Source organism: Ricinus communis, chromosome 6 (genome assembly GCF_019578655.1).
Source record: "Ricinus communis isolate WT05 ecotype wild-type chromosome 6, ASM1957865v1, whole genome shotgun sequence".
Classification (NCBI taxonomy): Eukaryota; Viridiplantae; Streptophyta; class Magnoliopsida; order Malpighiales; family Euphorbiaceae; genus Ricinus; species Ricinus communis.
This window is the reverse complement of record NC_063261.1, coordinates 27,758,102-27,775,435: the sequence shown is the minus strand read 5'-3', so window position 1 is coordinate 27,775,435 and position 17,334 is coordinate 27,758,102. Positions and strand designations below refer to the sequence as shown.

The following is a 17,334-nucleotide window of genomic DNA, read 5'->3' as shown; positions in this document are numbered from 1 at the left end:
AATCCTTATTGTTACTACTAAAATCTAAACCGTAGATAACCATTTCTAAATAATCCTCATATCCACCATTAATCTCAACTAAAGCTATATATAATTCATAAAAATAAACTCTGAATGTGCAATTTCTTAAATTTTAGCATATATAACTTATATTTTATTGCATAAATCTGATTATTGTTCAGTAAGTTAATAAATAACTTTGATAATCATCATAAGCCAATCAGGTTTAGTGGTTATCTTTTCATATTTTTCTTTGTGTGGTGTATAAAAACCTCTCAAAAATTCTTTTCAATTTCTTAGAAGTTTTTATTTTCATAGTGAATGATTTATAGGGACTCTTCTGGTCCATTCCCAGTGCATATTTCCCTCGACTTAAGTTTTTAACTTATTAACATCTTTTCTTAATAACAGAGACTTATCTTATGAGAAATTTACTTTGTATAACTCTTATATTTTGATGAGAATTAAAATATGTTTATTAATTTTTTTTATTTGCATCTAGAAAAATATTGCTTGAATCTAGATGTTTTTTAAGTAAATTTGTATAAATCCCTATAAAAGATATAACATTAATATATTATTTTTAATATAAGATATTATAATAAAAATAATAAAGAAAAGTGACTCATGGAATTTTAAATATATATATATATATATATATATATATATATATATATATATATATATATATATATATTACTAAATACTATATAAGAAGAATCTTACATGAATTATAATGTGTATGTCTAAATTAAACGAAATAATTCACAAACAGTTTAGAATGTACTTTTATAATTTATATTTCAATTTGTACTATTTTATAAGTATGTTTTTTTTTTTATAAATAACTATAGTTTTATATGATTTTATTATAGATGAGTCATTAAGGAAATAGTCAAGACTTTGTTAATTTTTAATAAACTAACACTTTAATTATTTGATATAAAATATAAATATAAATAAATTATGTAGAAATAGCACAAAATGAATTGTTTATTAACTATAAAATATGCTTAATTACCTATTTAATTTTGAACTTAAACTTTCTTTCAGTTTTATTTAATTCTTTTGAAATTTTGAAATTTTTAGTCTTACACTATGATAATTTTTTCTATTTTAACATTCCGGTAAATTTCATTCTAAAATCAGGTTGATTTTATTGACGTGCCATTGTAATTTTTTAAATATTAATTTCTTAAGAAATAAATTACTGACTTAGCATAAAATAAGCCGACTAATCCAAAAAAGCTTAAAACACTCTTTATCTAAAAAGTAAATGTAACAGTGTGTTTAACTTTTCTTTTTCCTTACCACAATCTCTATTTCACTTACAACAGTTGTAAAAGATTATAATGAAACTATAGAATAAAATTATATCGGATTCATGTTTCTTTGCAAACACTACATCTAAGGCAAAGATGAAACCAACATTCCTAATCTGTTTCAAACAAATAACAACTTATTTTCTTGTGTTTCTTTCTTGCTTTATCCCATATTGCATCTGTCAACTAGCACCTATTTCTATAGATTTCAACTAACTGTACATGATAATAATAATAAAGCTTGAATCTTTCATTGTTACTTATACTTTTTTTAATCTTTTTGTTATTATCTTTTCCCTTCAACCTTTTCAGTACACTTCTTAGTTATTGGTTCAGATTTGTAGTTAACCGTAAGTATCTAATGGTTTAAGGAAGAATTGCATATGAGTCTTCATAGTCTTCGTTAATTCATTGCTTAGTTGCCTCTTAAAATGATAAATTAACAATCCAATTACCAAGGTTGGGTTTTGATGGAGATAATCAACTTGTTATTTCTACTAAGATATGAACGCACTATTTGAATTGTTTAAGCTTATGCCATAATAATTCATTTCTTAAAGAACTCTTCGTAGCAGTAAAAGAAATATAATGTAGCTTATGTCTTCTCACACAACATCACAACTATCACTATCAAAACACATTGATAACTCATATAACATTTAAGAGATAAAGAAAATCGTTTAAAAGTTTTCAAATTGATTACTATCTACATAAACTATCCAAGACACTAACAACAACATTCCAGATCTATTGCCATATTATCAAGAACCGTTGTCTAAAAATTGAGTTGCTTGTTGGACAAGAGGAATTTCATCAATCTAGTGAATTAGGGATTCGACAATGGAGACTAGGTTATTATAGCGTGTGATTTGTGGTAAAGATAAAAGATTTTGTGTTTACTGAATGATTTGGAGAAAAACAATTAAATGAATGAAGCTTTACAAAAAACAAAATTGTAGAAATAGTGGATAGATGGATTAAATTTTAGATTCTAGTGAGTTATTAGATTTTCTTTTGCAAGACTTGGTCAAATTTCAAACTTTTTTTTAAGGTATGGATTTGGTAAAGATTAGAGAAACAAAATGTCAGTCTATGGGGCTACAGTGATTGGACAGAGGGGATATGGTTTTGGCAATAGTGATAAGGAAGAAGAAAGGTTGAACGCACTGTTTCATTTTCTTTTCAGATAAAGAGTGAGTTTTAAACTATTTTGGATTTCTAAAAAAAACAGATGAGTCAGCTTATGTTATGTTGTGTTAGTAATTTTTTAAAAAATTAATTTTTAAATGATTAGCAAAATCAAACAGATTTTGAAATAAATTTCGCTTAAGAATTAAAATCAAATAGAACTAAAATTGAAAATTTTAAAAGAATTAAATAGAATTGAAAAGAAAGTTTGAAGTTTAGGATTAACTAAGTAATTAGGCCTAAAATTTATTGTGGTTATTAGTAATAAAATTTTCCATCAGTATTAGTAATCATGGTGTCCTAATTGTTTGTAGTAATGTCACTCTCTATCTCAGTATCTTAAACATACTACATTATTATGCTGACTATTATAATCTTAAACAATCTTGTTGTCTTAATTTTTATGTCTTGGTGTCATAACTTTTATGTCTTAGTGCCTTAACTTTTATCCCTTGGTGTTTTTAGCTTTTAAGTTGTGCAAATTGAACTTTTGCTTTGGAAACTATTTCTCTTCCTTTTGGAAACATCCAAACAAGTCTTTATATGGTTTCTTTTTGTATTTTGATTACGTAATAAACTTTGAATTTTTATCTTAGAAATGAAAAATGATAATATATGTAAGTGCTAGATTTTTGAATTTAATATCGAGGAAATTATAAAAAACTCGACGACAAAAATTGTTATTCCTCTCGAGTCTCACAAAGACAAGGAAGGTTAAAGTCTTAGTTAGGGTTACTCTTGATCGAGCCTAAAAGGTTAAGAATTTCTTCCAAAAACTACGTCAAAATTGATTGGAAAATTCAAGTTTGTGCCAAAATTGGTTGAACAATAAAACTTAGGGACTAAAATGAATATTTTTCAAATCTTACCAGCCTGTATACACAGAGTCGATCAGCTGTACATAGAGCCGAATGGCTGTAAAATGCGTTTTATAATTTTTTATTACTTTAGAATTTTAAATACTTATAATGTTAGCCTAAGTCTTTTCATGACTCAAGACACCCTTGATTTCGACCTTGACAATTAAGTTGACAGTAATCAAATCAAGTTTCTAATGTTTTTCTTATAAATCTCGACCGCTACAACCTTATCGCAAACATGACTTTCATAATCAACTTCACCATTGAAGCAATTGGGTATATCGCGACCATGAGCAGATAGCGCATCGAAAAGGGAATTTCAGAGAGCAAAGATTTCATGACCACGAGCAACAGAATCGCGCTCATAAAGCGAAGTTTTGATAAGGTAGTAGGTATCATGCCCGCACCTCTAGAAGCACGAACACACTTTCCATTAACCTTAGGAAAATCGCCAATAGTTAAGTCTGACACGGCGAATCACAGAGTGCCACATGAATTATAACCATTGCCACTTTAAGTTTCAAGACCGCAACAGAAGCATCTCGACCGCGATTCAGGTGTACCGACCGCAACTGTACTCTAACAATGCATTTAATGCATTATCTAATGTTAGAAGCAAAGATTTGGCCTGATACTTATTTATAACATCTCTTAGTTGTTATAGGATATAAATACTCCCTTTAAGAGACATTAGTGCCATATTCATTACTATTCATTTCACACCTTTTTCTTACTACTTTTGTGTATAGTTAACCTTGTAAAGGTTGTAAGAGCTTGTATACTCTTGTGAAGTGTTATTGTGTGAGGCTTGATATTAAAAGCAGAATTAATTGGTTGTTGAGTTTCTATTAAAACTCAAGGGTAAAGGGACTTAGTGAATGATTAACACGCTAAAGGAAGAGGTTCAATGTTAGTTTGTCAAGGCACCAAGTTGTTGGATGAGCTTGTAAAATCCAAGGATTGTAATCAAGTTTTGATTATAGTGAAATACTCAAGTGTGATCTTGAGAAGTTGACGTAGGCAGGATTGTTCCCGAACTACTATAAATCCTTTTGTCTTAATCTTTCTAACCCTTACTCTCTAGATTTTATTTATTCAATTTCTTGTATGACTCTAAAGGTTATACTTCATCTATTTTTCGAAATTTGAAGTCACCAATTCAACCCCTCCCCCCTTTCTTGATTCTAAGGGACCACACATAATTATCATATTTCACTTTTAAAGAGATTTTCTTGATTTTTATTAATATTATCTGAGTTCTTAAAGTTTTTAATTGTATCGATAATCAAATGGAAATTATTGGATGTTATCTCTTCTTTTTAAAGAAAAATCTTGTATTTATCGGTTGAAAAGTAAATTTAATAGGCCATAACTAATAATTAACCTAGTCTAGATCCTGACTCCTAGGCTTTTCTCACTTTTTCTATAAATAGAAAAGGAAATTCTAGGCATTGGTAAGTCTTTTGGCAAACAAACTTAAATGTACAGGAAATTCCTAAAAAACACTTAAACATTTTGGAAAACCCGTATCCAATCTTTTGAACTGACCTTTCCTCTTGAGATTTGTGAGTATGCATAATACGGTAAAAACTTGAGGGTTTCTCTATCACCTTATATCGTTCCATTTAATTTATCTTTATTGCTTCTTTTTTTATATCTATTAGCTTTTATTCATATGTTTAGAGTTGATATGTTTATTTAGGCCCTTAGATCTGTTATGTTCTTCACATGCTTAAGGTTTTGAATCTCAATATGATTAGGTTTAGATTTGCTAGAATTTTGCCATGATTATGAATAATTGGGTTTCTATCTATATATATGCATATTTAGGATATTTAATTAACTAGTAAGTTTTGGTATGATTAGGTCTATCGATATTTCTTTTATCTAGGATCATTTTTTTATTTGTATTTGCCATCTAATAAGTTTACATATTTTAGCTATTTTATTTTTTAAGTATCAATATGTTCAAGATTTGTTAGTTTTCTTATTATTATTATGAGTATTTTTTGCTCTCACAAGATGGTATTTGTAAGGACACTAGAGAATTACATGGTGAATGGATCAAAACTGGACCAGTCAAATTCAAAATTACATGGTGAATGGATCAAAATTGAACCGATCAAATTCAGAATCAACCCTTGATGATAGTCCGGTTCATAACTTGGCCCAAAATCTTAATGGATAGGCATCGTTAAGGTGGAACTACTAATCTAGAATGGTTCAACCGTAAAAAATATTAATTTAGAATTAAATTTGTTAAGCTTATGTTTAAATTTGATCCATCTATAACTTATATAAAAAAATCTTTTATATATATAAATATATTACTTGATTTTGTTTCAATATTTAGTTAAATTAAAATTTGTTAGTACTTAAAAAAATAAGTAAATTAAATTATGATTCTTAACTCTCAATAAATATATAATTAGTATAATAAACATTATGAGAAATATAAAATAAATAAATAAATAAGTGTAATGAATTAATTTTTTCAAAGGGACTATAGTTGCCATAATTTCTTATTTTAATTAAACTTTTAGTTTTTTCACTATTTGAATTGGGATCGAACCAAAACCAAATTGTAACAATCATCCAATGAACTTGAACTATAAACCAGCTTTAAACCAATATATAGACCAATTTAAGATTCAACTTCTAAATAAATCGTAACCCAACTAGTCAGAACCGATATTGAGCCGATTTAATCCATTGGCGAGGCATAGTTTAAAGTATTACAGACTCGGCCATCAAGAGAGCCCTTAAGCTATATAGCCCACATTTTAAAAAACCCAAGCTACATCATTTAAAAAAGAAAAAGTCGAAACCCATTTGAGTAGGTTAATTGTTTTAAGCCTCTTTGATTGTTTCATCATCCAATTTATTAATTGTTTTAAGCCTCTTGATTGTTTATCATCCAATTTATCTTAGTCTACTAATTAAAAGAAGAAAAACCCCACAACTAAATAAGCAAACAAATGAGAAATTTCCAACCTCACTAACAATTTATATTGACAATTATTAAATATGCTCAAGAAGTGTCATTCGTTTTATATAGTCTACAAAAGTAGTTAATGGGTAGTTTATAAATGCATACTTGTATGTATCAATAAATCGCTTACCATATTTGATATGATAATACACAAATCCAATGAAGTAGAAATCAATATTTAAATGTAAGATTATTGATTCCGTTCTGTTCTCGCCGAAATGGCTAGAATATATCATTTTATTAAGAAGAATAGAACAAAATACTTTTTGTTCCGTATCAGTTAAAATCTCGGGCATTTTGTACTGGAACGGAAGAAATTAGACCGAAATTGTTATTCCATCCGAGATTAACGAGATATGCCGAGATGAAGCAACTTTATAAAAAAATATTATTATATCATTAAATTGAGTTAAATAGCTTAGTAATAGTTAACTCTAACTCAATAAAATTCATATTCTCTCCATCAATAAAAAAATCCCAAACTCTAAAACTAAAAATCCAAAAATTCAAAAATCTCGCAAAATCATCTTTTTATCTTTATTTATTACTTTATTTTTGAGCTTTATATTTTAGCTAGGCATTCTTTTCACTTAATCTCTGAATTTTTTTAATAGTAATAACAACTCAAGACTTATGTAATTTGATTTTTATAGTTTTGTCACCTACAAAGACACTATTTTATACCTTGGTCGGTTGTGTTATAAAAAGAGATTTCACTATCGTAATTCTATAATTGTGTTACTGCTTGCTTGTTGCTTGCCAATTCTATCCAATTATATTATGGGTATCGATTCTATAGTGTTGTATTTTGACAGTATATATATATATATACATACACCGACACAATTCGAAATAGGATGGCAAAATACTTTGATACCGAAATGTTCCATTCCAATGGCAAGTCCGAAATGACGACCGGAATTCATAACTTTGCTAAATGCACTTTTAGTATCCTATTTGACAATATAGAAAGTTAGAATCAATTTCTAACTAACAATTCTTTTCTAGTTTATAACTTAATGCTTTCTCAATGAAGAGTAATGCCACTTTCACTCTTGTCAATAGAACTAGTCTTGATGGCAATAGAATTAGGTTTGTTGCTTTCCTACTAAAGTTATTTATTTAAATAATAAATAACTTTAGTAGTTAAGTAAAAGATTTTGCTCTTCTTTTTGGACCCCAAAAATTTTACTTTTCGTTCAGTACTTTAAAAAAAGAAAAGGAAATTGAGAATCCTTTTTCAGGGGGCGCTTTGCCCCAGCAACGGCTCTGCCCCTTGCAGATATCTTACTATAAGATTATTAATTTCTACCTCTTATAGGGTACCATTTTTGAATTGCCACACATTTCGTATCCTTAAAAGACATTTTTGTAAAAATACAAAATTAAGCCTAACTCTAGGTGTTATTTTTCTTTTCATTTTTAGTTTCGTTAATATATATATATATATAGTTATTAAAATATTCGTCCAAGATTTCGATATTGTATTGAATTTATTTTATTGATATGAAATAATTTAGTCATGAGTCATCAAAATAACGTATATTTATATAATAATAAATATTACATTTATTATGCTTTTAATATTAATTTATATAAATATAATTATAAATTATTAATAAGTTAATTTTTTAATTAAATTATTATTTTGATCTAAAATTAATATTTTAAAATTATTTTATAAATATACTAATTTATTATAATAAGTTAGTGTCATTTAATGACTCATAATTATAAGAACAACATACTAATTATTTTATCCGCCTCAAATAGATTTCTTTTTCTTTTGATCTGTCTCAAATTATATTTCAATTTTTTAATTGCTAATTTATTGTCAAAAATCTTCGTTATTAATAAATATAAATATTATCACATATAATTAATTTTTTTATTTTATATTTTGAAATTATAGTTTTTATAAAAAGTTTGATAAAGATAATTTAAAAAAGTATTGTTAAAATTAGACATTAATTAAAAATTTATATTTTTTAATCATATGAAAATTGAAAGCATACTATTTTTTTACTAGAAATGGCATCTAATTTTAATATTTATCATGATATATATATATATATATATATATATATATATGCGAAAAAATGAGGACAAATAAATTTACTGAAAGGTCTTTACTAATTATTAATTAATTTGATTATTTATTACTTAAATTTATTAATAACCAATATTAATGATTCATTAATAAGTCATCAGTTTACCTACAAGAGTATCATCTCTCTGCATTTTGCATTATAATAAAATAAGAAGACTGGATCACATGCATCTAAATAATATTTGATTAGATCATATTTGAATTTCTATATCTGCATGCAAAAGCTTTCTTAATTAAATGTCTAATGGCAGCCATCTAGAAACTAAAATTTAATATATTTTCAATTTCAATTATAAAATAGAGCTTTTATTGAATATAAATAATTAAATTTTATATACATAAGAAAGCCTGAAATGTAATAGCAACTAAAGATGCTATTTCTCTTCTCTTGTTGGCTTTTCTTAAGAATATATATCTCATAGAAAAAGAGAAAGAATAGAGAAATTTATAAAAAAATATTACTAATAAATAATATTAAAAATTTATCGAAGTACAAATATAATTTTACATATAATAAATTATTATATCTGATATAAAGATGCGAAATATAACAGCGATTAAAGATGAAATTCATGTTAATATATTTTAGTAATAATAGATTTCAAATAAAAATAAAAAAGAGTAGAAAAATTTATAGAAAAGTTAGTTATAAATATATTAAGATATTATTAAAACACAGGTTTAATTTTAGAAATTCAGCTCTATTAGAACTTTCAATATTTATTATAAGGTAGAATTTTATTAATTGAAAAAATTATTAAAATTGATAAAATATTTAAAAGTATGAATTATAATTGAAGTATGATTTTTCACATATAGAAAATTATTGATATTTTACAACAAATTATACGACGACATATATTAATAGTTAAAAAATAAAATAATAATAATAATAATTATTAAGATTAATAATGAATCAATTTATTGATATAATTTAATAATTTTAATTTTAATCAAAAAATTTGACCCAGATCATGTTAAAGAAAATCTGAGATGCCTCTCCAGGTATCATAAAAAAACTTGCATTTGGATTTTACTAAGTCAGGAAAAAGCACAAGTAACAATTGCGTATTGCACTAAAGAAAAAAAAATTATATATTTAGCCGTTTCTTTCTTTCTTTTTCTCTTTTCTTTATTAAATCTTTTTATTTATATCCATCATCTTTCAGATTAGTAATAGTCTTTTTCATTATTATTTTATAGTAGTAATATTTTAATCCAATAAATATAATTTTTAAATTTATTCTTTATAAAGGAATTTCCTAAATCTTTCTTCATGGAGTTTTTATACTCTTTTTATGGGATTTGTAATAATACATTTTATAAAATTTGAACCTTTTTTGTGAAGGTATTTGCAAAATTAGTAGAGCTGAATCATTAACAATGAGAAGTTAATTTTATTGATATTCTTTCAATCAAATTTATTTAAAGACTAAAAATTATTATATAATTAAAAATAACTATTGAATGGAGCACATTGATCTTCGTTTAGAATTAACGTCATTGAAGAATATTAACATTATCTCTTACTACTATAAAAGAAAGTTTCATTGTGCTCTAAACAAAAAAAATTAATTATTATTTATAATTATAAGAAGGTTATAACTTATTGAGGTTTCCGTAGAAATATTTTATACACAAATCTCAATAAGTTATAACCTCCTCATAGTTATAAATTTTATTTGGTCTCAAATATATAACTATAGAGAGGTTTTATTATATTATCATTGAAAATAAATAAAATCAGTTATTTATTCGCATATTACATGGTTCTTTATTTTGATTATACATAATAATGTAAATTAAGTTTATAAATACAGTTTTTAATATTTTTATAATAAAAATAATATTTTAAATAATAATAATAATAAATTAAAAATTGTAAGTGTCTTCTTTTCAAGAAAAGTTTATTTTTTGGAAAAAATTTAATATGTTAAAAATATATTAGTAAAATAACACAAAAATTATTTTAAGAATATCTAATACTTGTCTCTTTTAGTATTATATAAAATAATTCTATAAATATAGATGATATTACTATTTTTTAAGATTAGAAACTATTGTATAATTAAAAAATAACTTATTAATTAATATAATATTTTTTAAAAATAATTTAAAATATTATTTCTTAGTATTATAATAAATTAATGATTTAAAAAAAAATATCCAATAAGTTTACACAAAAAATAGATAAATATCAAAAGACACTAAATAAAAAATATTAGTTTTTATTTAACAATAACCTGATAAGAGGTTATTGGGTTTAATTGGATATCATTAATGGAGTTAGGGTTCTCTAAGAGCTGGTCAAGCTAAGTAGGTTGCAACAATATGTGTATGATTGTGAATTTGTCTTCAATAATATTATCCACATCATATGGTTGGTTGGCATTTTGCAAGTTTCCTCCAAATTTGAGATTCAAATAGATGAGCATTGGGCACACAGGATAGTCTAGCTGGACTTTTATTTACTCTAAATTGTGACAAGAAAGTGACAAATGATTATAAAAGAATATGGGTTTAATGTGGTTCTGGTTAATTATCATTTTGTCATTTTCTTTATTTGATTATTCCCATTCCAATTATTTGAATTTATATATACTTCCTAATTAGAACTTCTTTAGCTTCAATTCAACCACCTTTTGATTTTATATATATTTTATTTATAAATTTGTATTATATTCATATTTCATAGCTAAATTTATTATACCTTACATAATAATATATTATTTATTTTTTATCTAAATTATTATAATATAAATTAAATAATTAAAATAGTATATATGTTTCATATTTCTTATTGATATTAATTTGTATGGAGCTATTACTATTTTGTCATATTTTTTTATTTGATTATTCCCATTTCAATTATTTGAATTTGTATATGGTTCCAAATTAAAACTTCTTTAGTTTCAATTCAACCACCATTTGATTCGTAAACATAATTAGTTTCAACTGAATATGATTGGTTCATACTGTACCCTCCATGTCATTTGGTTGTTGGCTTGGCTTCCTCCAATATCTCCTAAGAAAATAAGAGACAATATATAATACAGACATACACACACACACACACAAAAGATTTGGATATTTTCTTTTCTTGTTTTTTTTTTTTAAATCAAAGAATTTAATCTTAGATTTTTTAAGAAATACATTTTTAGTCGATTACCCATAGGTAAGGAACTTATATAGGATTTTATTTTTATTTTTTTAAAAAATAATCTTAGAACAAAATTACATATTAAATTTTATAAATCTAAATAACTAACTCAATAAAGCAATAAAGTCCTTATAAATTTTATACAATTAAATTAGATATTTAATATGATAAGGCTGATGTGTGTTGCTTTTTTATCTAAAATTTTAAATGTTTGTACGTTACACGCATTGCCAAATCAGTACTTACATATTTAGATATTACCAATTTGATAAATAAAAACATCTAATAAATAAATTATGATATCCGAGATGCTAGTTGATTTTTTGATATAAATATAAATATTTTGCAATAAATTTTCCAAATGTATTATTGATTGGTTGGAGATTCATCTATATCAAGCAATCCATATTTTCATAGTCCAAAAATAAAATCCAAGAGCACATTATCAATTTAAAAATCACACTATAAATATATATTTTAATTTAAATAAAGTTTCAAATTAAAATTTTCTATAATAAAAAATAAATTAAAATATAATTAAGGCACTCTTTTTATTGCTCGAATTTAATTTATTTTTAAAAAAATTTATAGATATTTTAGCTCAATATTTTTTAAAAAATGAGAGAGTGAGTTACACAATTTCTAAAAAAGAATAAATTTTTTATACTAAACTAAATTATTTAAATTAAAAATTATATATTGATATTTAATAAAGTATATAAAAAAAACATATATCACTATTCGTTAACTTGCTCTCTGTTTTATTTTCTAATAATGATTATGAAAGAAATAGTTGTAATGGCTGTGGTACTAAAAGCGATGAAGGCAGTAGATTTAAGAGCAGCTTCAGCAAAAATAATAACGGTAATAGCTGCATATTATTTAATTATATTAATTATTTGTTAAAATAAAAAAATAAATTTAAATATTATTACAGATTTTTTTAATTTTTATTTGTAAGAGACTTATTTTAAAAAAAATAAAATTAATTTAAATTATATATGTAAAAATCAAATCACAATATATAAATTTAAACAAAAAAATTAAATTGAAGCGAGTAACAAAATGAATGGAAAATTAATTTTATTAGAGAAAATTAGAATTGATAGAAATGACTCCAATACTAGTCATCATCAAATTTTGAATAATAAATAGCAACCGAATTAATTCAAGTAGATAATTCGGATATTTTCTCTATATATGAAAAGGAAAAAGAAAAAGAAAAAAGAAAGGATGTGGAGGAAGATCGGATATGTAAGGTGGTGTCCGGGCCAGGAGAGGAGACACAGTCACCGCCCACATTCAAAACAAGATCTTTTGTCCCAAAGAAAAACAGCTTGTCGCGATGTGATTGGTGCAGAGCCAAGCAACTCTAAAACAAAAAAGAAGTCTTAGCTACTGCTGTAGCACAGGATACTTCCTATTACCGCCACTTGCGCCAAAAGGCGCCTCTTGATGATGAAAACGCGTTTTACAACAACTGCAAAAGAAAAAAGGATAAGCAGAAATGATGGTGTGGTGGGGGACACATAGGAATAATGTGCACCCTTCATTACTTCATTATTTATCATTTCTTTTATTTATTTATATTCTTTGTAGCTAATCCTATGAAGCAATTAATTTAAGAGGAAGCTTCTCACTCATTTTTATTAAACCATGCAATCAGTGGATAGAGAGATATAGCAAAATTAGATATTGTTGTGTTTGAGAGGGACAGCACATTTTATTTTTAGTACAGTGGGTAAATGTTACCATCTCTTTTCTTTTGTTGATTCAAGGCAGATTGTAATTGACAAAAACGTTTCTACAATCAAAGTGTTTTTTCTTTTTTAATTTTTTTTTTTGAGTTTTAAAAACTATTTTTAAAGGAAATAATTAAATTTTTATTTTTTTAAATATATTTGATAAAGATAGTCTTATAAGAATTAAAAATTAATATTGAATTTAAACATTTTAAACTTATATTTTTCTTTATTACCGAACGATAATTTTAATTTAAACAAGTATTCAATTTAAAGAAATGTAACATAATGTCCCTTTTTACTGCGAATTGCCAGTAAAAAAAATATCTTGAAACTTGTTATCTTATATTTTATTATATTAATTTTAATGGCTCAGTGAATCGTGTGTGCCGTACAATATAATTAGTCATTTTTTATAAATTTTAAATCAATAAATCTATATTATTATTAATGAGAATTTAAAATTATTTTTATTTATTTATTTAAAAAGTGTATAAATAATTAATTCTAGTATTATTTATTCGTGTTTATTTTAGAGTTTGTTATTTCTAGATTTAAATATAATTTCTATTAGTGTTTTTATCATAAATACATTATATATTAAATCACCATAAAATCCATTTCAACTTGAATTCTTTTTCAAATTTTGATGTGGTTAGGTAATAGTTTCTTTTTCTTGAAACAAGTGGTTAGACAATAGTTAAAATATAAAATAGGTGAATTTAAGTTCTAATTGTTCAATTTTGACGGTTCAATTAGGTTATATTGTGCATAAAAGGTGTAAATATAATTAAGTTTTAATTCGACCACTCAATAAATAGTGCTAGTTGGTGACATATGTGTAGTTTGTTCTTAATTTAATTAAACTTAATATGATATTCAGAACATATATTTCAGTTTTAATATGCAAATATATTAAAAAAGTTATTTTTTTTATAGTTATGTATGTTTAAACTATTTTTAATTAAAGTATCCTAATTAGACATTTTAAGTGTGTAACTATTTACATTAAATTGAATTAGCCTATAAAAAAATCTTAACCTATGATCCGATTTGTGATCCACATTTCATTCTTGGTCCACATGCTATAAGATTGTTTGGATGATCATTCATGATTACTGAAACGTGATTGTTAAGAGTTTAAGGAAGTGAAAATAGTGTAAGAAGCAGTTAAAGAAGCTTCTGAACCATTTACATATTGTCAGGAAGTGGGAAAGGAATCGATGAAGTTATGTCAAGAAAGTGGGAAATAATGCAAGAAACAATTGATGAATCTGTTGAAATATCAATACGTTCGATAATTTGATTCAGTATCATTCTAAATCATTGGATTTATTACACTTAATTAAAAAATATTTATTAATGATATATCAGGTAATTTTTTTTTTAAAATATCAATACATTACACATACTTTCTATTTTTTTTTTCCTCGTTAATCAATATTGATTAAACCATATTTTTCTCGGCACTTTCGTCTTCTTCTTCTTTTATATGTTTATTATAAAAATCAAATCTTTAGAAGCACACCAATGTTTTACAAAATTAAATTATTACTCAAGAAAAGGAAAAACAAAAAGATATTTTTGTGTTGAGTTCTAGAAAGCAGATTCGTGCATTCATGCTTGTCAAAAAGCTAACCTCTTCAAGCTCTTCCTTTTTCAAAGGTTCTAAAAATCATTAGGAGGTGTTAGAAGTTAAATTTACGAAGAAATTAAAGAGAAGAGATATGTTTTGTAAAGTCAAACCAAGTAGCTTGCCTGTATGCACTTTGAAGTTCTTGAGCCTTGATATCTCAAATTTTGTGTAAATAGCTATTGATTTGGTAAGTTAATTTAATTATTGTATTAAGGAAAATAAAAATAATTCAGTTAAAAAGATAGTGTTGATTGTAATTATTGGACAAGAAAAAACGATGTCATCGTTGGATATTACTAGAATTTTTCTACGGATTTTTTTATCATTTTATCACCGGTTATACAAGTTCAAAAGAAAAGATATTGGCTTAATGTTTTATTATATAGTTAAATTTTTTATGATACTAGTGTTATTGTGACACCAAATAATGTGTTATAAAATAGAATATATAGAGAGTGCTTTGAAATGGAGAAAAAAAAAACTTATCTTTATTAAGAACTGAATGGCCTCTTTAAATAGGTAAATACACAACCAAAAAAAAAAAAGGAAGCACTAACAATAATATCTCTTAAATATAGACAATAGAAAACATATCCTGTAGATATTTTGAAACAACCCAATCTCCTAAAGACTTATTTTACAGTCACTATACTCCTAAAAATAGCAACAACTTTGATAAATAAATAACTACGAATTAACTTAATAAACTCTCCCTGAAGTTTGGTAACATTCAGTGTAAATTCTTAACTTTATCTAATATGCAGACACCTAATAGTCTTTTTAAGTTTCTTAAAAGATCCACCTTAAGAACTTTTGTGAATATATCTGCAACTTGTTCTCCACTTCTACAGTAGATCAATTCAATTACACCATCATTGTTAAGATCTCTTAAGAAATAAAACTTCACATCAATATGCTTGCATCTCCCATGCTGTATTGGATTCTTGGAGAGTTTAATTGTCGAATTGTTCTCGCAGAAAATTTTTGCAGCCTCTGATTGCTTGAATTTCAACTCTTCAAGTATTTTTCTCAGCCAAACTGCTTGACAAGCATAGGTTGTTGCAGTAACAAACTCAGCCTATGTGCTTGACAAAGTGACAATTGACTATTTCTTGAAAGACCATGAAATCACAGTTGTTCCCAATATAAAAGCATAACCTAAAGTGCTTCTATGATCATCTTGATCTCTTGCATAATCAATGTCAGTGAATCCCAAGAGATTAGACTTTATACCTCTTTTATAAAATAACCCAAAATCTTTCGTTCCTTGCAAGTAACGAAGGATTCTCTTGGCAGCTAACAAATGCATTTTTGAAGAATTCCCCATGTATCTGCTGATTAGACTTACTGAATACATAATGTCCGGTCTTGTAGCAGTAAGATACATCAAACTGTCTATAATTTTTTGGTAAAGCATGCTGTCAAGTCTCTTCTCTTCAAGATCTTTGTGAAGCTTTAAACTAGGATCTACTATAGTGTTTGCAGCATTACAATCCTTCATCTTGAACCTGTCTAAAATTTCTCTCACATATTTCTTTTGAGATATAAAAATCCCATCATGAGATTGCATCACTTCTATGCCGAGAAAGTAATGCATTAATCCAAGATCAGACATTTCGAATTCATCCATTATTGATTTTTTTCAATTCTTGAAACATGGTATTACAATATCAGTAAATATGAAATCATCTACATATAGATAGACAATGAGCATTTTTCCTTTATCATTCATCTTAATAAAAAGTATAGGCTCATAAGGACATTTAGAAAAACCAGCTTTAATAAAATACGCCTCAATGTGACTATACCAAGTACGAGGGGCTTGTTTTAGTCCATAAAGAGCCTTTTTAAGTTTGTAAACTTTATGCTCATTTCCATGTTTCACATAACCAGGGGGCTGTTCAACAAATACCTATTCTTCCAAGTTCCATGCAAGAAAGCTAATTTGACATCTAGCTGAAAAATGCTCCAAGAGTTTTGTGCAGCTAAGGCAACTACCATATGGATTGTATCATGTCTTGTAACTAGAGAAAAGACCTCAGTACAGTCGATCCCATATTGTTGCTTGTATCCCTTTGCCACTAAACAAGCCTTGTACTTGTCCACTTCACCATTCTCTTTCAACTTTATTTTAAACACCCACTTCACGCCTATAGTTGTATATCCATATGGAAGGTCGATCAATTTCCATGTATCATTTCTTTCAGTGGCATCAATTTCATCATCCATCGCTTTGCGCCACTTTTCTTCTTTGACAGCATCCTCAAAAATTATAGGATCACAATCTGAAAATAAAGCAAAGTGAGTAATTGGATCTAGAATTC

General features: G+C 25.7%; 1 protein-coding gene across 1 annotated transcript; it reads right to left on the bottom strand.

The window, feature by feature from the left end:
* Window positions 1–16,115: 16,115 nt before the first annotated feature.
* On the bottom strand, window positions 16,116–16,640 carry LOC125370334 (uncharacterized mitochondrial protein AtMg00810-like). Its single transcript, XM_048375367.1, has one exon. It carries the CDS (start codon window positions 16,638–16,640, stop codon window positions 16,116–16,118), a length of 525 nt encoding a protein of 174 aa, XP_048231324.1.
* Between the last annotated feature and the right edge of the window lie 694 nt (window positions 16,641–17,334).